Below are 22,916 nucleotides of genomic sequence, written 5' to 3'. Positions count from 1 at the left end.
TGATGTGAATTTTATGAGTATACAAGTCAGCTCCCACCACTGAGACATACTAAATGAGAAAGCTTCCAATTTTCAGTTGCCCCAACTATGTGTGTTTCACAGGTCAGAAGTTTCCATTCTTTTGTGCCAGTTGATATCATTCCATTCCTTCCCTCATGTCTCTTTATTGTTGGATTTCCCCTCATAATAGTCTTTTTTTTTTTTTCCCTTCGGTACGTGGGCCTCTCACTGTTGTGGCCTCTCCCATTGCGGAGCACAGGCTCAGCGGCCATGGCCCACGGGCCCAGCCGCTCCGCGGCATGTGGGATCTTCCCGTACCGGGGCACGAACCCGTGTCCCCTGCATCAGCAGGCGGACTCTCAACCACTGTGCCACCAGGGAAGCCCCATAATCGTCTATTTAAAAAGAAAAAAACACACATGTGTTCTTTGTGATTACAGCAGTATACTTAATGATAAATTTTTGTGTGTGACCCAGCTGAAGTGTTCAGACCACATGGAAGTCACTTACCTGGTGACAGTTGTACATTCTATGTATTTATTTTCCCCTGTGGATACCTCAACTTTCTTTTCTTCACAGGTAAAGTCGGTGATAAACCTTTTGTTTGCTGCGTATACTGGAGATGTATCTGCACTTCGAAGGTATGTTAACAGGGTGGGTGAGCATATGGCTTACAGATGTTTATGAAGTTGCTTCTGGGCAAAGGGCCACTTTAAAGCTAAATAAAGTCTCACTTCCATTTCCCTCTAATAAAAATGATCCAAAGTTATATTAAGTTCCCACTTCCAGTGCCTTAGTCTCGCTGTACAGTCTTTCCTTTTCAACCTCCTATAAAAGCCCAGTCCTCTGTTTTCCCAAGTGGTAACTGTTTAATTAATCTGGCTAATTGGTATTAGTGTTTTACTGGAATTGGACAATGACTTTTCAATCCCCATCTACCCACCACTCTCCATCTTTGGAGGTGAGGGGGGTGGGCAAATAGGGGTATTTGGTGTTCTGCAGATCCCCAGTGTTGGAAAGGTCATATAGGACTGTATACTTAACATAAGGTCTCTTGTAGAGAGTTGCAGCTGAACTTTAAGGTGGAAAAATGTCTATGCTTAATTTCCACCTTCATTTTAAAGTGTGATTAGTACTTGCATCAGCAGTATTGTATTATAAACTTTAAAGCTGCTAAGAGACTAGATCTTAATTATTCTCACAAAAAAGAAATGAAAATTATGCCCCATGAATATTTGCCAACACTACAGTGGTAATCGTCTTGCAATACATAAATGTATCAAATCAACATGTTGTATACCTTAAACTCACATACCTTTATTTCAATAAAAATGTGCACTTTATTTTTTTAATTTTAAAGTCTGATTAGTACTTGTAGACTGTAAAATGTTAAAGAATGGGAGCCTTAGTGAAAACATTTAACTTTAGTATAGTTGTTAGTTTCTTGCCCTTCCGAGGCACAAATTTAGGGTATCGTTGTGCCACCATTCTTGAGTTTCGGACAATAATGTAATGAAGCTTAATTCTGTGAGAGATGGTGAACATTTCCTCTTACCCAAAAAGAGCAAAGCTAAGGAAGAACGGTGAAGTGGCATTTACTCAAGGTGTCTGTGTACTGGTTGAACAGGGTGTCCCATTAGTGAGCCTGGTGAAGGATGACACCTTTCTCACAGGACCTTAGACTGAACTGATGGAGGAAATGTTACAAAAGTGAATTAAATTTTTTATATGATGAATAGCTATACTTAACAAATTTTCAGATTTGCTTTGTCAGCCATGGACATGGAACAGCGAGACTACGATTCTAGAACAGCACTCCATGTAGCTGCTGCAGAGGGTAATATATGAACCACTCATTTATTTATTTTTTTTCAGACTTAATTTCTACTTAATACTAAAACCTGTTTGTTTGTTTTCGATGTAGGTCATGTTGAAGTTGTTAAATTTTTGCTGGAAGCCTGCAAAGTAAATCCTTTCCCCAAGGACAGGTGAGCCGTTAAGTTACTTTCTAACATATAATTGGCAAGCCAGTGTTTTATCATACAGGGCTCTAATAGTTAGATGGTGGTATATTTAAATCCACTGTGTATATGTTGGAGTCATTATTGAACTTGCTATGGAGCCTTATAAAGGCAACCAACAAAACCTTGTTTCTGTTCAGTAGATCATTCTCTCTCCTATATCCTCTTCCTTACCTAAGGAAGTTCTCTTAGAATTTTCTTGGTTAGTCTGTCAGTCATTGTATTGTATGAAGAAAACAATTCCTGTTGTCTGGAAAGATAAAATAGGAATTTTATCCTCATGGGCCTTTTGACTACACAGGGTAGACAAGATAAACATTTGCAGGGGCATATGAAATATGTGTAAGGAGATTACTGTTACAGACCTCTAAAATGGATATATTGGAGTTTGTTGAAATTCCTGGATTTGGTTGGAGTCAGTTTTAGAAAGCTTCATGGAAGTTGAATTTTAACCAGTGCTTCGGGGAAGAGATGAGATTTGAGGGCACAGAAAGAAGAGAAGGGCACTCCAGACAGAGTGGGAGAAATATGCCTGGAATATGTTCTGCTCCTCTCCTCTCCCTTCTGGTCCACATGGAAAATTGACATTCATCCTGCGGTAAAATACTGTTCACAAAGTGGATAGCCAAGGGAGGGGTAAGAGTGCAGCTTACATATATGCATATGCTTAAAGTAAAGCCTGTACTAATATACTGGCATGTTATATAACTGGAGTTACATAACTGGATGAGTCAGTGAGTAATGAGAATAAAGGTTTAGAAGAATGGAAAAAAAATATTTGGTGGGAGAGGTTTGATACTTATGATTAGGAGTTTGGGTATTTGAGGACAATTTGAAGTAAGTTTGGAGCAAGTTGATTATTCTCTAGCTATTAGATCTTTCTGTTTTAGTAAGGTTTTACTATTTTTTAAATTAGTGGTTTGGGTTTTATTAGCTCAGCTTGCAAGATATGCAGAAAAGTTATGGCATCAGTGTCTGAAAACTGTTAGCAATTTTGTAAGTACGGTAACACTTTGATTACCTAAAATCATGATCTTTATTGGCAATATTCTAAAACCTCATGTTAGGGTGACAATTCTCCCTTTTATCCTCAAATGTAATGCCCATACCAGCTCTTTCTAGAGCAAGAAACTGAAGAGAGTGTTTTCCCCTGCCCCTAGTATTTATAATCCCAAGTAAAACGCTATGTACAGGCTGGAAATATTTACTGTGCTTTGCATGTTGAAGGATCAAAATGTTTTGTTGTGGTTTTTGCCTTACATTGGCCCCTAGGAATGTGAAAGCAGAAACACCCATCTGAGAGGCAAAAGTTAGCTCAGTAACTAACTTGGTAACTGAGTATTCATGATTTGAGAATGTAAGCTAGACCAACACGCCTTCTTTCTCTATTTCATAGAATCGGTGTCACCTCAAATTGTAAAATAGGCTTGAGCAGATTTAGTGTGTACTTTAGAGCTGATACTTTGCATTACTTCACGGAAAAGAAGCATTGGAAAAAAAAAAGATAACTTGCAGTTAACATTCAGTTTTTCCAGAAAGACAGATAATTATATGCTGTAGATGATTGAAAAGTCACCCCACCTCCCGGTTTCAGGCCACTGACTCCCTAACTTAATGAAGGCCAATGTAGAAGTAAAAGGCAACTTAATTCAGCAGTTTTTTGAGAAGCACAGAGATACACATAAAATGTTACTTACCTGATTTTAAAAATTAAGAACAGGTTACCAAACTTTATTCAAAAATATTTTTTAAATGAGATTGTTTTAAAAACCTTTGAGTTCCATATTGGGGCCCCACTGAGAAGGTAAAAGGTTAAGAACAAAGAAAGAAGGAAAACCAGAAGCTGGTGAGAGTGGCATGTGAAAAAGTGGAGTCAGAGAGCCTGGTAGCCATGGAGAAGTTAAGTGACATAGAGAGTGGATGAGAAGAGAAGCTTAATAGTTTGTGAAGTACTAGGGAGCTCATTATCATGCTCTGTCATTTACTTGGGTTGTGCTTTACAGTGCTGGCTCCTCTTTCAAAAGGCTAATTAGCTGATTAACCACTGCTGGCAACTCTTCCTTTCTTCTTATCTCCAGTCTTCATCTAGATGACTAAAGAGCACAGCTCAGAAACACACTTCCCAGGGAAAGGGTAGTTGTTCTTCTGGTTGTGCAGTGGTCCAGTTGAGCCCCTGGAGTCCCATCCTTACCACAGATGAAGAAAATGTCAGTTCCTCTGAGGCCAGTCTTGCTCCTCCAAAGTGTATTTGAGCCCTAATAAGATCGTGGTTATTACCAGACTTCTGAGATTTACTGTGATTTTTACATTGACAGGAACACACATTTTCTACCAAAGGCTAGGGTGATAGATGCTATAGAGCTGATTTTTCTTTGAACATTCTATTTAAAGAATGATCCTTGAGGCTTTCCATGAAGTTAAAGTTTAGAAATACTAGAGTCTGTCTTATCTGTTAACACTAGAACTTCCCATTCATAAGCACTTAGATAATGTGAACAAGACCCTTTTGCAGAAGGTAGTTTTCTCTTCCTCCCCATATCCCAAGTTGTCTCCAAGACCACTTTTTGGATTATAAATCCCTTTCTGCATTTCTTCAATATTACTTGTACTATTGCGTAAACAGCTAAATTTGAATGGCCCTTTAACCGGCATTTAAAATCTAAGAATGCTGGATTATCATCTTTGTACAGAAATTATCTAATGACCCAGTCCATGCTGTGCTACTTGTTTAGGTGGAACAACACTCCCATGGATGAAGCGCTGCACTTTGGACACCATGATGTATTTAAAATCCTGCAGGAATACCAAGTCCAGTACACGCCTCAAGGAGATTCCGACAATGGAAAGGAGAACCAAACCGTCCATAAGAATCTGGATGGATTGTTATAATGGTCTTAAGCCCAAGATTTAAATCACTTACCTATTTAATTGTGGAAAATGATTATGAAGAACATGTGTATTTCTATCTGGTAGTGATGTATATTTTACAACATTTGTCATTTCAGTGTTACTGGAGTTTTCTTCATTGTGCACACAGGACAAATCTGATCTCTTTGGGAAAAAATAGAAATAAAACAATCTCCCTCCATAATGTGAGCAATATTTACCTCGCGCATTGTATAATTTGATGTAAAAGAAACAGTTACCAATGCTAGCTTAACTGTGTAGTCTTCGTGATTCATTTTTGTGTATTTTGTGACTTTTCAATTTATGGTGATGATCTGCTGATATGCATTTATAAATTAAACTCTGTTGTACAGTCTGTCCAAATGGGTCAAGGCTGCCTTTAGAAGCAAAACTGTGTGATTTTCATGACTTCAAATATGTATTTAGTTTGAGTGTTTGAACAGTTATATGCACTTATGGTTATGTGTTTGAAATACCGCCTGTCACCCTAGGTTCATGATGTGACTCTTTAAAAATTATAATAGTTAATAACTATTAGTAGGACAGACCAATTCTGACTAGATTTTATCAGGGAATCTGTTTAAGATATGTTTGGTGATCAAAACAATGTGTGAATGTAGTTAAAATAATTTTTGAAATAATTTCCTTTTTCTATATCCCCTTAGACCAGCCTCTCTTCCCAGATGTTTAGCTATTTGCCTCTTTCCTTTAGCTGGGAAAGTGGGTGCTGGCATACTATGCAGTTTTCATGTTTTCCACAATAAATCAGAAAACGCCTCATGGACCTGGCATCCGAGCTGTGACTCTGCCATTTGTCTATAGGAGATGAACCAGAGACAAATTACTAAGCTAAGTACAAATTAGTCAAATGTATCGGCCAATAAAAGGAAGGGATGTGCTACTTCAGCTCTTTAAGAAGATATTTTTTAGCTTTCAGGATCAAGATAAATTCAGAAGTGCTCTAAGCTACCAAAGTTATTATGAAGGTATGGGAACGGCTACAAATAACATTTGTTTTTAAACCTGTCATTAAGAGTCTGCATCAAGATATTTGTTCTATTTGGGGGATCACTAGATCACTCCAGTTTTCTCCTGATTTTCTACCATGTATTTTTTGTGGACTTTAGAGTTAATAATAAGAAAAGGCCATTTCATTTTAAATCGAGACCCATCGTTTGTCTTGCAGAGGAACTGCACACATACGTTATCCTGTCATACTCAGAGGTAAAAGCGTATGTTAATAAGGACTTCTGATATTAAGCGCACACACAGGCACACACACACACACACACACACACACACACACAAATGGACTTCTTTGAAGCTGTGGTTAATGAAATGTGCAGAACCCTCAACTACATGAATGCTGGTTGTTTTATTAATATAGCAAATTCCTTTTTTTTTTTTTTCCTTTTCTATCAGCACACACTCTGCTTCCAAGCTTTATCGTGCCTAATGGCTCCTTTCCCACTCCAGCAGCCTCCAAGTGTTTTGATTATTGCTTCCAGTCTAAATCAGTGACTTCAGCCATTGCCCCCTTATTAACCTAGACGTGTTCTTTTGGTGGAACACGGCCGGTGTTCCTTAACTGAGCTGCATCAGGCATGAAGCCATTCTCGTGTGTGTGCTTCTGTGGGGAGTATGGTGGGTGGGTGTCCAGCCCTGCTGCTGTGTTCCTGCCTCATGGATCTACCAAGACATGCAGACAGGTGGTATATGTAAAACGCTGCAGAGGAACAGCATTATTCCCAAAGATATTATGGGGTAGACACTCTTTAATAGAAATCAACTGAAATAACTGCTCCAACAGCAGCTTGTTCTGTGTGATTTGAATGAAACATTAAGATGGTTCAATTACACAGCTTAAAGATTACCAATGATTCTGAGGCTTTTCTCTAATAAAAAGAGGTTCTAACTATTATTTGGGAACAAAGAGTTTTCATCTTTTCTCAGATCGTAACTATTTTGTGAAATCTTTGTGGTTTAGTTAAATGTGCCCTTATTTACCCATGAGGTTATTTATGACTGTACACTGGTTCCTGTTCTGGCTGTTTGCTGTTGGCTGGTGATAATAATGAGTACATTTGATTTCAATGCTTTTAACTGTGCTGTTAACTGCTGCCATCAGTATACTCCAAAGATCTCTCTGTTTGGGCTTTAGGATCATATGTGCTTTTTCTGTACCACAGAGCTCTATATGGTGGTATTTATTTAAAGCTTTGTATACACTGTTGTTTTTGCTGGTCTCAGTTCTAATTATCACCTCATCTTTGAGTGTAATGTGCTGTACCCCACTGCTGCCCCACACTGCCCTTTAGCTGCAGAGCTGGATTAGCTATCAACCGTTCAATGCTGTTACCTGCTTGGCAGGGACTGAATGACCTGATGTTGGATTTAGATTCTTCCTGGGGATTGTACAGCTATGAATGTATTTGCTTCCAGAACCTCCCAAAGTGAATCTAATCTTAAAACTGTAAGTTGTAAGTATTCTGAAATTGGAAAATATTTATTTTAAATGAAATTAGGTAGTGTTGCTTTTTACAGCTTAATAAATACATGTATCAAAAAGAACTGAAAATGAATTTTTTTAAACGTTTCCTCACATCACTGGGTTGGGAACTCCACTGAACACAGGAACTATGTCGAGGCATTTTTAATGCCTTCTGTGGACCAGGTACTATGCACGGTGTCCAGTGGGGTTACCTCAATGACTAAGATGAAAATTCTGTAAGCAGTTCATCCCTGAAGGTGAGAAGACAGGCAGGCATGTGTCTAGTCCTCTTAGAAGCTAACACTAGCCTTTTACAGTTAGGAGGTGCTCAGTAAATATTTGCTGCATTGAATCTTGCACTAGGAGGGTTCTAACCTCCTTCAATGAGAAGAGAAGGTATTTCACAAAAGTCTTGACATCTATTTGTGGAGCTGCCACACTGGGGTCTGCATACAACAAGCTGGTAATGGCAGCTCCCACCTGGTCCATGGGTGTGTGAAATGGCATTCACTCCCAATGCCAGAAACCTCTGGTTTAGGGTTAGCATACGGTTTTCTAACCACAGAGAAGGTACATGAACACCACGTATACCATGGCTGTCCATTTTCAACGAAGTTGTTTGTCACAAAGTAATTTGCTTTGCTATAGCAGTCAAACGTGTTTATTTGTCTGTATTACTGACATTTTAGAACTGGAAGAGATATCCAAAATCTCTCATCTAATCTTCTCACCCTTTCGTAGATGAATGCCATTACTTTGAAATTGTGTAGATTTCTGTATACCCTTTAAACCCTTTAAATTATTTGTAGCTTTTGGCCATGTTTGCTTCACGAAAGCTTTCTTAAGTTTTAATAGGTAAGATGTTTGTACCAGAACATACGATCCAGTATCTCAGAACATCTTAAGTTCCACCAAAGCAGAGATCTTTGTCTGTTTTAGTTTACCGACTTCGTTTCCCAACCATCTAGAATAGTGCCTGGCTCATGGCAGGTGCTCTCTATATATCTGGTGAACTAATACATGAATGAATCTTAACTAACCAAAGAAGCCACTTGAGTTAAGGACCCCTTACTCTGGGCACAGCATCCCAGTTCAAAAAGTAGGTACCAGAGCTTTCAAAACAACTTCTAGTTTTTTCCTGGGGTAATCAGATGTGAAAGGAGTGCTTTGTTCAATTAAGACTTAATATCCCATTTCAGCTTACAGGCAACAAATAGACTTCCATCATTGAATGCTGACTAAATAGCAAAATCTATTTATTGCCATCTCAGAAGACACTTTCCTGAAAAGGGAGAAATTTGTCCTGAGTGGTGCATAAAAGTCCTAGGCTTATAAAACCCCATACCAGAAATACTCTTAAAACACACAAACATCCCTTAGCCAGAATCTATTTAGTGACTTCTTACAATGATCAATTATATAGAAATACAAACATACCGGCTAGGCAGGGCGTTATCTACTTCACTCCCTGGAGAAATACAACTGTTCATGTTCGTTATGAAGAAACTTTATATTTCCTAGATGTAAATACTGTAGATAGGGAGGTGAGAACAGTCATATTTGCTATGAGGCCAGAATTCAAGCTTATACCACTATTCCCTGATAGTTCATCGAACAACAGTTGCATTTAACCTGCCAGACTTACATCTAACTTCCCAATTCTTTTATTTTACTATTTTTTTCCAGCACACAATGCCTTTTACTTTGAGAAGGGCACAGCTTTCTAGCTTATAACACTTTTGGAGAAAAGAATGGCAGCTTTTTGTGTGGGTGTAGTAACTTCTCAGAAAGTAAAACCTCACCTCATCAAGGAGGTGTGGAGTTTAGATGCTGCTATGGACACCATACAGAGTCCCATTTTACATGTATTTTAAAATTAAAAACTTGCATTATAGCAGTACTGAAATTCACTTTAAAATAAATGCCAAATTATTTCTGCATTTGGAGGCAGCTCTGGTGGTCACCAAGACCAAAGGACTTTCGTTTGTTTGCTATTTATGGTACTCATTATAGCTTGTTTCAATAATGTTTCCTCTGATTTCTTCCACCAACCTATCTTAATCTCGGTAAGAAAGGGTAACACTTAGGAAAACGGTATTAATCATGTTTAAAAATAAGGACTGATATATTTTTATGCTTAATCATAAGAAAAGATAAGAAAAACATCGAACCTACACATAATGCCAGTAACTTTTTAAATCTTTATACAAAATATCTGTAAGAGACTAACTTTATAATTTTAATACTTTTTTAAAAGTAAACAAAGTCTCTTGACTGGTGCAGTAAAATGAAACTATGTCAAAGCATTCTTAGAGGGCAAAAATATACCAAATAGTTAAATATTAGCAATTAGGAACAATTTAACTGTCATCTTTGTTCCTTCATCATTTCAATTTAAAAAGTCAACGCAAACCCAGTCAGGTTGATGTCAATCATCTTATGTAAAATCTGAGAGGAGGCCTTGATTTGTGTTTAATACCAAGGAAAGTACCATGTGCATATTATATTTAATGCAGTACCTATACTTTAGCTTTAATTTTGAGATAGACTTCAAGGAAACTTTATTCCCACCAGAAAAATACAGTATTTACCTAACAGTATGATTGTGGTGGTGACAGTAGAAAAATAAGATGCACCTGCAGACAGCAGTTTGTGAATGTTATCTAGAAGAACCCTGTCAAACCCACTCCCTAAACCACTTTTTTGCATGTCAGTGCTAATGAAGGGACGAGGTAAGTAACACAACACACTTCACAAAACATCATCCAGTCCAAAAAGGGTCTAGAAAAAGCACAAGAGAGACAGTGGAACCATTTGCAATGTATTTGTGAGAGAAACACATTCATCAGTGAAAGATACGCAATTCTCAATGCAGTTACACAGGATGAGTTTTCAAATTATCTGATTCTCATAATCTCTGGTTAATGATTTGTCCGTTACTATTTTCTCTTCTCAATTTGAAAATTTTATGACTAAGACTAAATACCAGCTAAAAACAGTAAAGACAAGTGAACCCATTTAAGAAACATGCAATAAATTTCGGAGTTTGTCTACATCTACAATTAATTTCTACTTTTTGAAAAATAACAGGATTTACCTTAAGAGAGCTGTTAATAGTTTGGCTCCCTTGACAGAACTGTGAAGACAATTTCATTTACTAGTGACCGTGATGGAGGCAGAATATATTCAGCTTTGGATATTAAAGTTTAAACGGAAAACACTACTCACGAATTGGGAAAGTTTACTTCCTTCCCTTTGATATTAGCCAGTATCATAAAGCCATAACAAAGAGAAAAACTAATTCTCCCGAGAGAGAATTTGTCTCTAGCTTTCAATGGCTAGTGTGGAAGATGTAATAAAGAACACAACTTTTATCCTCTGCCCAGATACAGGATGGCTACCTTCAATAAAGAGGTGATGTAATTCTATGTAAACTTAACTTTGCACTATTTCATAGGCAAACCACTGGAAAACTTCTAGCCACATTTAAAGCAGAGAGAACAAATAAGAATTCTCCAGAAGAGAAATATGCCAATCCTGCATGAAGCAGTTGCCTAAATAACTGTGTGATCTACCCAACCACCTATAACAATTGAGCACTGACTCTAGGCATGGCATTTGCTAGATGCTGCTAAATATTTGACCTTTCCCAAAGGACTCTCATTCTAGTTCTGATGCTTTTGGTATACCTGGATGTTTTTTATTTGTAAAACCCACTCTGTGGAGAGGGCCTTTCAATTTTACCTTCAATAAGATGCATGAAGCCCTTCAGAGTAACAGATGTTTCTGAATTAGGGAAAAATCCACTTGCTACCAACAGGTTGCAGCGAATTTGTTGGCCTTTCTTTTGTTTCCCTAGAAACACAGGATGTGAAGGAACAGAGTAGCAGGAGGGAGTCACAGGTGGGAAGGAAAAATGTCACCAGAGAAGATGAGAAAAATTCATGCTCTTATACTGCATTCATCTGTAAAAAGAAAATGTGGTTACATTATTACACTGCTCTTGTAAAACGCAGACTCATATATTTAACATTACTTGTGTGTTCTACAATGGAGTAGTAGAAAGACACATCCCCCGGCAAAAAACCACCATGGAATTAGAGGGCCTTCAGCATGTGCAATCCTTTCTCCTGGACTAATAGAGACCTTTTATGTCACCTAAGCTGATGGATTATTACTCTGCAGCCTGCTGGCTTAATTCTGTCCATTCATCCAAACTGCATAAAGCTTTCTGCTGTTATGCAAGTCTGGGGACAGAGCAACGTGGCAAATCTGCTCATGCAAAACAAGAGTGAGGCAATGCTGAGCTATATGCCAGAGGGAGAGAGGGATTTGGGGGAAATGATGAATTTTCCTTAAAGGCCACTCAGCAGGAATAACAAACGAATGAGTTTCACGTAGAGGCTAGAGAAGTAGAATCATCAGAAACCCCTCCACCTCCCCCAGCAGGGCCCTTCGGAGGCAGTGAATTGCTCATCCAAAGGACACCGGCCTGCCACCGACTTCCTATCTTACTTCCATGCTGGGCTCTCCCCTTAGACCAGGTGCTCTCGACCAGGGGTGATTCTGTCCTCTGGCAACATCTGGAGACATTTTGAATTGTCATGACCGGGTGTGGAGGTGTGTGTGCTACTGGCATCTAGTGAGTAGGGGCCAGGGATGCTGCTATACATTCTGCAACGCATAGCACGGCCCCATAACAGAGAATCATTCAGACCCAAAACACCGACAGCAACACAGCTCTAGACTACAAGCCTCTTGAGAACCGAGTCCTTTTTTTTTTTTAATCCCGAGTACTCAATAGTGGGTGGTACATAGTGGGCTCTTAGGAAAATATTTTGGATTGAAAAGCACAATGAAGGTTTTGCCCCTATGTTTCCGTCTGGCTGAGAGTAAAATATGTAAAGATGGTGGTCTTCAGAGAGAGAGAGAGAGAAAGCAAGCGACCCTGGATTCAAATCCTGTCACTGTCTCTTACCAGCTGTGTGACCAGTCATGTTACTTAACCTCTAAATCCCAAAGTCCTCATCTATTCAAAGGAGACTGATAGTCTCTAACAGATAGATTTGTTGAAAGGATTAAATTATACAGCATATGTAAAATGCTTAGTAGACTAGATGGAAATAGCAGACAATTAATACGTGTTATTTAATATTTATCATTAAATTATTATCAGCTTTGTCCAAGCTTTGCCCAAAGGCCTCTAGGAGAGGAGACTGGTTCTCATGCTGTCCCAGAGGAAGAAGTTTACTGTACAGGGAAGCCAGACTAAACAAGCACTGAAGCCAGGCTACAGAAAACACTGGTGCTCTGTCTCTCAGGAGCCTGCGGTCCTCCTGCTCCTGAGGCGGCACCAGGCGCTGGCCCCAGGGCCCCCCGGTCCAGAGCTGCAACCTCCAGACATGGCCGAAACCAGCCAGCTCCTCGAAAGGTCTATTTCAGAGCACAAGCCCTAACTCCAAGAGTGGATGGATGCGGAAAGGAAATCGTGGCCAAGGCTGAGGACAATTTGGGACAGACAAGGTGGAGTCCACCCAATTCGGAGACTAATCCAACTTTAATTTTGTCTAACCAGTGCTGTGCCCATATTATAGCTCTCAAATCTTCTATGGGTTTACTCTGGAGATGTGTGTGTGCGTGTATATAAAAATAGATTTATTCTACAAATGAAATGAATGAAATCATCTGGAATGAAATGGATGGCTCCTGGGCAGGGGGAGAGGAGATCCAGAGCCACAAAACCATTTCCTGGCACTTATTTAGAGGAATTAAATTGCTCTCACAGTATCGTTCCGAGAGCACAGAGAAAGCGGTCATGCTGCATGCACAGATGGAGGGGACTAATCCATCTTATTTTCTCAAGGTCACAGGGCATAATGGTATGACAGAGTTGGAGCTCTGATCTCCAAATCCCAAACACAGGCCTCTCACCCAAAGGCTACGCTGCCTTCGTCTTAATAAACCAGAACAACACATACTCAGTGTCAAGTGCAAACAGCTTCTCTTGGGTGCAGGTTTTGAATGAATCAGAGGTCAGCTTTCTGTGGGGGGGCATTCCAGGAGAGTAGACAAGAACACGCAGTCCAGCGACACCCCAGGTGGATTCAAATATTCGTTCCCTCATTTACTAACTACTTCATCTTAGTCAAGTTTCATAGTTTTGGAGAGCCTCTTTTGTCTACATCTGTAAAGTGGGAAAAACAATAATACCTAACTCAGAAGGCTGTTGTGAGCACTAAGTTACTACCCGTGGAGTGCCTGGTACACAGTAAGTGCTTAACAAGTGTCACCTATTAATGATGGTGATGACCATGATGATGATGTAACTTGCTCAGGAACAGCAAAGGAGGAGAAAAAGAAGATCGCACCGTTGTTTGGTTCTGTCCATCGATCTTACACTTTCTAAATAGGGCTTTACAGCTATTCCATTTTTGTGTAGGGCTCACAAAACACTTCAGAGCAGTGTGGGGAGCTACATTCCAACAGAGGATGCAACCTTACACAGGTACAAGGTTCATCTTTCACTCTCCAATAGGAACAGAACTATTGCGCTATTACACTACGTAAGCATTTTTTTTCAGCCTTAACAGGAGGGTGTAAAGATTTTAGCCTGTACTTCTTCAGGTGAGGGAAAAGGATAAGGAAAAGGTTACATACCAGAAACCTGAGTCTAAACAGATATTACTAATGCCGCACAAATGCATTCCCTGAACACAGGGATGCGCGATCCTGAACCCTGGGAGATGGCGCCCTCTCCCCTCATCCTGTCCTCCCTCCTGCATCGCTGAGCAGTCTGTGCCAGGCACCAGTGACGAAGAAGGGCCAGTAATGACTCAGAGAGGCTTTTCTTTAAAACATTAAGCAAATTAAAAAAAAATGAACTGGGGGGCTTCCCGGGCGGTGCAGTGATTAAGAATCCACCTACCAATTCAGGGGACACGGGTTCGAGCCCTGGTCCGGGAAGATCCCACATGCCGCGGAGCAACTAAGCCCGTGCGCCACAACTACTGAGCCTGCACTCTAGAGTCTGTGAGCCACAACTACTGAAGCCTGCGTGCCACAACTACTGAAGCCTGCACGCCTAGAGCCTGTGCTCCGCAACAAGAGAAGCCACTGCAATGAGAAGCCCGCGCACCGCAACGAAGAGTAGCCCCCGCTTGCCACAACTAGAGAAAGCCCGTGCGCAGCAATGAAGACCCAATGCAGCTAAAACTAAATAAATAAAGTAGATAAATTTATAAAAAATGAACTGGAATAGCTTCATGTGGAAAAGAGCTTAAAATTAAAACAGCATCAGCAAAAATCCAGCCAATCAAAATAAATAAATAAATAAAATCTTTAAGGGGAAGGATTTCAGGTTGACAGGCAAACAATACTATCTGACATACTGAAAAACATTCTCCCAAAGAAAGATGCACTCTTTTGTGGACAGCCCTGTTTCCATCCCTATCACGGTACTCATGACACTCTGCTTCACTCCTTGAACTTTTTACTCTTGGCAAAGCCCTTCACAGCCCCAGGTGCTAGCGGTACAAGTTAGTTCTCAAACATAAATCAGGTAAAGTGTTTCGCTGTGGCTGCCCAAGTCTCTATGACGACTGTATACCAAGCATTAGTCTCCTCCCTTCCTAAAAATAACAGCTCTTCACCCAGACACAGTGCTGAAACAACGGGACAAAAGGAAAACATTTTCTTATCAGAGAAATCCTAGTTCCTTAACATATGAGATTTCTATGTGGACAAATTTAAGAGGCAGAGGGGGAGCTTTTAAATATTTGAAATGTCATTATTTTTTGGAAGGTGATGAAGGCCAGGAGTAAAAATCCTGGTGACGACGTAGCTTGTTTAAACACAGCAGGCTCCAACTTGTCATAGCTAATCTAAAAAACACCCTTCTGGGCTCTGCCAGAGGCTCCTTCTGAGAACTCACAGATAGGCCCAGGGTCTGCCAGGCACCCTCCCTCCCTCAGAGAGCAAACACAGCGTGCTGAAAGCATCCCTGTGTGGTACTCACCATGTCAAACTCTACGGCGCCCACTATCCGAGACACCTCATCAAACTCCTCAGGAGACATGGGAAGAAGGTTGTCTGTGGTCTGAAGTTGAGAAGGGTGACTAAAATGGGGAGAAAGAAACAGGAAATGTTAACATCTAGATTATGAAAGCAGTGGTGCAAACTTTGCCATTTCATCTTTGGCCTGTGACTGAATCACCATTTTAGATTTTTATTTCAGGGATGTGTATACATTTGTAAAATACATTTGAAAAAGGACAGATCTCGAGAGGTTCATGTCCCCAGCCCGGCCCCTTGGGAAACACACTGTATTCTAGAGATGTGAGCCAGATATAACCAGTCTGGATCCTGCACCGCTTCTGCCTGGGTGAACACGGGCACGAGCTTGTGCAGTTGTGTCACCTACCCTGGCCCGAGAAGCGCCAGAGAAATGTCTGGGGAGTCCCTCATCCCTACCTTGAGGTTTGTATGCAGATAAGGCTGCTCCAGAGGGTTTTTACATGAAGGCTACATCCATTCACCCCCAGACAGTGCTGCAGGCCAAATAACTGACAATGACTTTTCCAAAATTTTTTCTACCTTTTACAAAATTAAACAACAAAATAAAAGCAAACGGAAAAAAATGTATCTCAGTCATTACTTTGGCCTTTTCTAGATAGAAAAGAACTGCTTGCCCACTCTGATCGATTTTTGTTCATTTTATTTACACTTTTTCAAAATACGAGTTTGGGGAGAACTTATATGCCTTAAATACAACTTTGTTTTTTTTGGATTTTTTTGGTTTGCTGTTTGTTTGTTTTTATAAAGGCAATAAAACGCTGATAGGCAGTGACACCAGGATCTCTAATTAGGATCTTTCCACAGGTCCATCTGTGATGGTGGCAGCAACAATTACAATGGAAAAGCAAAGAACAAGCATCTTCAACAGGCCCCAGCCAGGAGTGGGGCTTGTTTGAGGATTTTAAACATGTCACTCTTCTGTGTTCACTTACACTTCAGACACAGAAATCAGTTCAGTCTTGATATATCCTGTTCCTTTAGGGCCATCAAGTTCCATAGGCTCTGGGGCTAGAAGCAAACACATCACGTACACTTTCCGTTAGCAGAAATTACACAAGAACAATCAACTTTTTCTTTGATCAAGACTGGACTGTTTTCCTTGGCAGTCAGGTTAGACTCCCTGCCTGGGTCACCTGAAATTGTAGTGCGAATGCAGAAACAACCAGATGAAAAGGGGAGGCACATTCAGCACAGAAGTCAAGCTAAGACGGTTCTCTTTCCAAGGCTTGAAATCCTACAAAAGTTTTATCTGGTTTATGGTCCTGGCCTGGTTGGTGTAATAAACACATCTGTCAGGGTAAGCCGGGTGCATCTAAAGTAACTGTGCTAACGTTGAGACTACTGATCCTGAAAAATCATTAAGTCTGTTGGTGCATTCCAAACCAACTTAGTCTAACTTCCACTTTCTCAAATGCGGTTCAATGAAGACTAAGCAGAGGGAGACCCGTGTGCTAAACTTAGACCTGCTCTCAGTGATGTGACCTAATAACTTACCAGGTCACCATGAAGGGACCACTTCACTTCGCCCGGGCCTCCATCTCCTCAATTTCAGGAGCAGGCTGACATAAAGCAGGTAAGCATCACAGGTCCTACGTTTTTCCCCTCCACGTAGAAAAAGTAAAAATGTAACAACTACACACGACCAGAAATGGACCTTCTCCAACACCCCTAAGATCAAGAACCATTTACTCCTTTCTTACGATCTGTATCAGGCCAAACAATGTATTATGTTTCAACTGCGCTGTGTTTATTAGAAAGCCTGCTTTTACCAATTCAAAGGAAGGGGTGGGCTAGTGACATGGCATGGGGGGAGTCTGTGCTGACATCTTGCACCGATAGGAAGGCAAGGGCAGTGTGTGGGGTTAACGCCTGTCTCCCGCAAACCTTTAGACTAGGTGAAGGGAGAACACAACCACAGGAACGACTGGGCTGTGCTATAACTCATCAGGCAATGCTTGCACGCTCTGCCCACTTACCTTCCTTTGGCCTGGAGTAGTACTTTCCAAAGGCATGGTCTTTATCAATATTTGGATACAGAAACTTCAAGGGATTCTCTGGAATATTTTCAGCGGCCATGACTTTGTAATTGCGAATAATGTCAGGGAAAGTAACAGCAGAAAGTTCTTTCTTTGTGTAGGGTTCAACCGCATGGAAGCAAGATTCTAATAGGAAGAAAAGCAAAGTGAGTCCCACAGAATATCCCTCAACAATAGAGGAGAGAAACAAACACTGCAGAGTTTATGGATTTGACAGAACCTGGTAAGAACTAAACACAATCTAGGAGTTACATCACAGAGCATGTAATTGCTTTATTCCTAAATAGATTATTATCCTTTCTTTAAAATAGGAAAAATAAAGGCCATCATTACTTTCGGTAATATTGCATTTGTCATTATTTACTTAGATTTGTAAGTCTAGCCAAAAGAAATTTATTAAATACCTTTAAAATAACTAATTACTAATTGGGTCTTCTTGGCTCAAGCCATAGATTAAGTTACTAGAAGATAAACTCACTTTGTCTTTCTTTTCATATTGAAAAATGAAAATAAACAACAACAACACATGGAAAACAACTTTTTAAACAAACCAAAAAGAGACCCTATTTGCTATTTTTTTCTCTAATCCTTAATGTAAAAAAACACAGTTTAATTCACTCCTGGTCTTAGTCCCAGACTTCATTGGAATCCTGCTTCCTAACTGATCCAGGATTTCACTTTTGGGGCACACACTCCAGAGGCTGCTGTCAGGTGCTCTGGGGACTCTGCTCTAGAACTTCAGACCAAAGCTTTGTAGCTGGTGTGGCCCTGCTTTAAACTTTCCAGTTGCCAATGGTTTTCATCTTTGCCTGGTTTGCTAGTTCCATCTCTCAGCAAGTTCAGGAAGAACTACCGGGGGAGAAGAAGAAAAGGGCAGGCTCTACCATCTACTGTCCTCACTGGGCTCTAATCCCAGCTCTCCTGTTTTTTTACCAGAAGAAAAAAAAAATAGAACAAGAAAAGTATCCTATCTTTTTGCATCTTCTAAACTGAAAGCATAAGTCACTGGAACAAATCAGTTTTCCCTCCAATCCTTCAAACAGAGCAAACTACAAGCAAGAGTGAAAAGTCACCAGTTTGTCTTTATCACTTTCTTGTCTCCACTGAAACCTGTTTCTCATTCCCCGGAAACCTGTTTCATAACGCGTAGGTTTTCAGAATTGTTTTTGCCATGGATGCACTTGGTCAAATAGAAACCCAAGATATAACCCAGATAAACGTGCACGAGCCTTCTCTGTCAGAAGGCAAGGTGAAGGGCTGCACCCAGTCCCAGGACCCCTCTCACGGAGCCTGCCCTCATCCGTGCACCTCCAACGTGGGATTCCCCTCCATGGGTCTGGAAGCTCACGCCTGTGCACTGTGGGTTTCCTCCCAATAAATGACTGCCAGTCATACTGACTCGCATCTTTCACCTACAGGTGACATACCTGACAAAAAGGAAAGAATGTGGCCTTGTCTTTAAAAAAAAATCATTTGCACAATATGTTCCAGGCAACGAATCCCAAATAGCCCTTGGTGATGTATTAAATCCTACTGGGGAAGCTCAGCTGGGGATAAGTGGAGGAGCTGCGACTGTATGTCAAAAGCTCATCATTTGTATGAGTTGATTTGCAGAGAAGAAGAAGGGCTTGCACCCACATTTTGAATCGGTGTGTGTGCAGGCGCCTTGGCTTACCACCTCCATTCTGGGGCCGCTCCACCCATGTGAACGTGATGGCCCCTTCCCGGCAGCTCTCACTGAACCGCAGCAGGAATGTCCCCGGCTGCTGGTCCTTCAGCAGAGCCCGCTCTCGCTCCTTGCTGATAAAGCCCACGATACACCTGCACGTGGAAAGGGATTGATGGAGGTACTCTGAGGTTCAGTCATGACTGTAATTTTCACGTTCACTTACAAATCAAGATGACTGCAACTTGACACAAGAGCACAGGATAGAAATGTATCAACTATTTTAGATGCTTTAAAATCTATTTCATCGACACTTCAGGAAGCATTTCACTCATACATATATATGCTGAAGTCCCAAAAAAGCTCACTAACATGGTGCCCGTTGGATGCTACTGATGATCAATAAATACTTGCTGGATTAATGAGCCTTTCATTTTCACCTGGGGATTCTGAAGGCCATGAAAATGTCTAAATTCATGCATCCTTTCTAGTGAAGAGAAAGGCTCAGACAATCCATTTTCATATTCTAGACCTCTGACCAAGTTAAAGTCTTTGCTGAAATATCAACTGACCCTGGGAAAACATTAGAAACAATTTACCGAGTCAAAAAAGTTTTTTCTTCCTTACCTGGAGGCAATAAAGCAGGTGCTCAAGAAATTTTCGTAGAATGAATGAAGGCATGAATGGCACTCAGGGTTTTTAAATTTAGCTTTGAAAATGCATATACATATACTACGAAAATATAATTTTAATCTTATGAGGGTCTACTATCGTGAATGCCTGAAGGGACAGCCTGCAAGCATCTGTTTCTGTGAGATGCACCCAAGTCTTGCCAAATAATGAAGTCTGTCTGGGTCAGGCCTATCTCAGCCTTGCAGCAATGGAGTGTGTACTCAACATAGGTTTCAAAACTACATCTATCAATGGCCCTTACCCATCATTCCAGAGACAGAGCAGGTGTTTTTTAATGAGTTCAAGGATGCTTTCAATCCAAAGCCAGAAAGGAAAATTTTTATCATTTATATTTTCCTGCAAGTATACAGATGCACACATTAGAAACCAAGAAATCCAAAACAGTGACTTAGCATGTCTCCTCCCGCCATCGGGTTTTAGTTTGCAAAGACTGCCCAGCTGCCAAAGCTAGCACTGCCCCCTACAGAGCCGTCACTGCCCTCTTACCAGCTTTCAGACACCAACCTCTCCATTTCCTGAGCCAGGCTCTGCTTCCCTCTCCAAACATTAGCGACCCAGCCAGGGAATGACCTCCAGCATGATCCCAGAATACCAGTTGCCTTCACACTATCCAGTAGCGTCAGCTTGTCAGCACTGTCTGGTGACCCTAGCGGGGTCTGATTATTCCCCCCAACTGGTCTCACTGCTTGAGCAGGCTCAAGACACCCCCTCCAGCCCAGCAGGCTGTCTACGCCGGCACAGACCACACGTTACTCATGGACGGAGCTAAAACGCTGCCAGGCCAGAGGTCAGTGTGAGCAAACAGAAGACTCATTTCGGATATGAGAGAATGTTATCACCCAGGCAGGTGCTTCCTGTCAGACTCGCACTTGGAGACTAACCTTCAGCGCGCTGAAGGAAAGTAAACAACTTGCCCTAGGGGTTCCGGGGGCCAGAGGAACACGCCAAAGCAAGCACAGTGCAGCCGGCACCGCGGCGAGAAATCCGAGACCCTCAACAGAGAGCGGAAAGCACTCACAGTGTAAACTCCAGACAGCACCCACCTTACAGAAGCGAGTCCATGGAATAAGCCCATCAGGGCCAGCACTGGGCCCTAGACAAATAAAAATAAGTTTTTTAAGGAAATGGAAATCAATTCTGAAGCTTTGGCTGGACTGATGGCTGTGGTATTTGCTCTTCAAGAGCCAACACTCAGCAAAGGAAGGTTGTGTGTACATAGTTGATATTCTCAGATACACTAATACAATCACTTGTGCTTTCTGGAGAAGCCTCGATTTGGTCCCCCTTGTGCGATATCATTTCCCATTGCTTCCCTCTCCCTCCTTGGCAGGCTCCTCTCCCGGTGACCCTGAGGAATTTTTTTCAAGTTCAAACTAAGACCAAGATCACCCCTAGGTGATCGATTTAACTGACACTTGACTTTACAAGATTATTTTAGATATTAATTAGGCATTTCCCTCAGCCCTCCTCCAAATAGGACACAGGCTCAGGGAGGTCGATGCAAATCAAAAGCCCAGTGAGAGAAATGAAAGGGGAAGGAAGCCTCGGGGTTACCAGCTACACAAATTGAAGAAGCCATAAGAGGTGGTGAGCCTGACATCTCTCTTCACGGAGAACCCCAAATAAGCCATTGTAGGCAGAAAAGATATCTGTCTTAACTCTCACCAAATAAGGGAAAGGAATAGGAATGACTTCTTACTTTTTATTAAATTGCACAAGACTCTCACTGTGACAGCTGCATGGCCAAGAGAAGGCACTGCTGAGAGCCATTTGGTTAGGAAAAGCCTACTGGTGTTTGCAGTACATGCAGTCCTGCTATATAGAAAGCAAATCTGGCAAAAAGGTGACCATGGATTTTTTAAAAAATAGTTCAGATAGTCCCATTCATTGAAGATCTGACCTTGAGACGAGTAGGTCTTAGGTTTGCTTAGTGTGGGAAACTAATAAATCCATGACATCAGCCACTGAAAGGGAATTCTCTATCACGGGCTGCACCCTGCCCATCAGGCAGTGCTGGTCACGGGCATCCTCCTGATGTGGACAGTGTCTCCTCACACCTGGGCCACCTGATGTAAGAGACCTGGGCGTGTGCTGCGTGGTGGGCAGCCCGAGGACCTTATTCTTACCATGTTGGGGGCTTGCTGTTTTTCTCCCCAAGGTTAATAAAACTTCATATTTCTCAAAGAATTTAAGCCACAAGTAATATATTTTACATAATTTAGACATCTTTCCCCTAGGAACCCTGCTCAGAAATGTTCATATGAGATAATGGGGAAATGATTCATTTAAATCTTTTATCAGGTCTCTATCTCCTTCTAAGGTGAGGCATCCTTCTCACTTAGCTATAATAAACTGCTGCTGGAAAAGCCAATAGATTTTAACACTCTCCTACCTTGGACAAAATAAAGAGGAAAGAGGGGGAAAGGAGCAAGTCAAGATATTTTATGAATTTCAATTGTTAGTTACGTAAGAAGTGAATATGCTCATACCAAGAAGTTTCTCTCCCAGCATGTTCAGCTGGTCCACATTGAGACCTCTTTTGGTGACAGAAGAAAACTGCCAACTCAGCACCTCTGAAAGCTGAGACCATCGTGCACAAGGCGGGTTCAGGAAGAAGGACAGATTCTAGAGAGAAAACACCCAGAAGCTAAGGGCTACTGATGAGCCACCAGTCACAAGCCTGGCACTGAAACATGGATCTCAGCCAAAGTTCAGCTCTCATCTATGACACACAGATGTTTTCACAGCTAAAGAAGAGAAATCCTCATTATTTGCAGATTCACATTTGTGAATTCATCAGCTCACTAAAATTTAATTCCTAAATCAATATTCATGGCATTTCTGCAGTCATTTGCAGATGTACCCAGGCACACAGCAGTGAAAAGTTTGAGTTGCCAAACATGTATGTTTCCAGGTGAGGTCAAACAAAGCTATGATCTGCCTTCCTATTTCAGCTCTCATACCATACCCGAGTGTCTTTTTTGAGGTCTGTTTAGCGCCACGGTTTTTGCACTTTCGTATGCTTTTTT

General features: G+C 41.1%; 2 protein-coding genes across 4 annotated transcripts in view; one reads left to right on the top strand and one right to left on the bottom strand.

Moving 5' to 3' along the window:
- The window catches only part of GLS (glutaminase), an 80,157-nt gene extending 72,706 nt beyond the window's left edge, over nt 1–7,451 (top strand). The window contains 4 exon segments of the mRNA XM_082658234.1: nt 580–641; nt 1,761–1,837; nt 1,925–1,988; nt 4,754–7,451. Coding sequence (XP_082514360.1) covers nt 580–641; nt 1,761–1,837; nt 1,925–1,988; nt 4,754–4,910 — 360 coding nt within the window. The 3' untranslated portion in view covers nt 4,911–7,451.
- A 2,777-nt stretch (nt 7,452–10,228) lies between these two features.
- STAT1 (signal transducer and activator of transcription 1) overlaps nt 10,229–22,916 on the bottom strand; it is a 41,642-nt gene continuing 28,954 nt past the window's right edge. For all 3 annotated transcript variants that reach the window (XM_082658629.1, XM_082658628.1, XM_082658630.1), the window contains 8 exons: nt 22,377–22,512; nt 20,931–20,980; nt 20,129–20,223; nt 19,204–19,349; nt 17,469–17,654; nt 16,425–16,500; nt 15,434–15,533; nt 10,229–11,384 (listed from right to left, as the gene is read on the bottom strand). In XM_082658629.1, the coding sequence (XP_082514755.1) occupies nt 11,370–11,384; nt 15,434–15,533; nt 16,425–16,500; nt 17,469–17,654; nt 19,204–19,349; nt 20,129–20,223; nt 20,931–20,980; nt 22,377–22,512 (804 nt within the window). In that variant the 3' untranslated portion in view covers nt 10,229–11,369. The remainder of the gene's footprint in view (nt 11,385–15,433; nt 15,534–16,424; nt 16,501–17,468; nt 17,655–19,203; nt 19,350–20,128; nt 20,224–20,930; nt 20,981–22,376; nt 22,513–22,916) is intronic.

The sequence above is a fragment of the Grampus griseus genome, assembly GCF_964374135.1.
Source record: "Grampus griseus genome assembly, chromosome: 7".
Classification (NCBI taxonomy): domain Eukaryota; kingdom Metazoa; phylum Chordata; class Mammalia; order Artiodactyla; family Delphinidae; genus Grampus; species Grampus griseus.
Note: the sequence above shows the minus strand (reverse complement) of the source record. Positions and strands in the feature narration are given on the sequence as shown.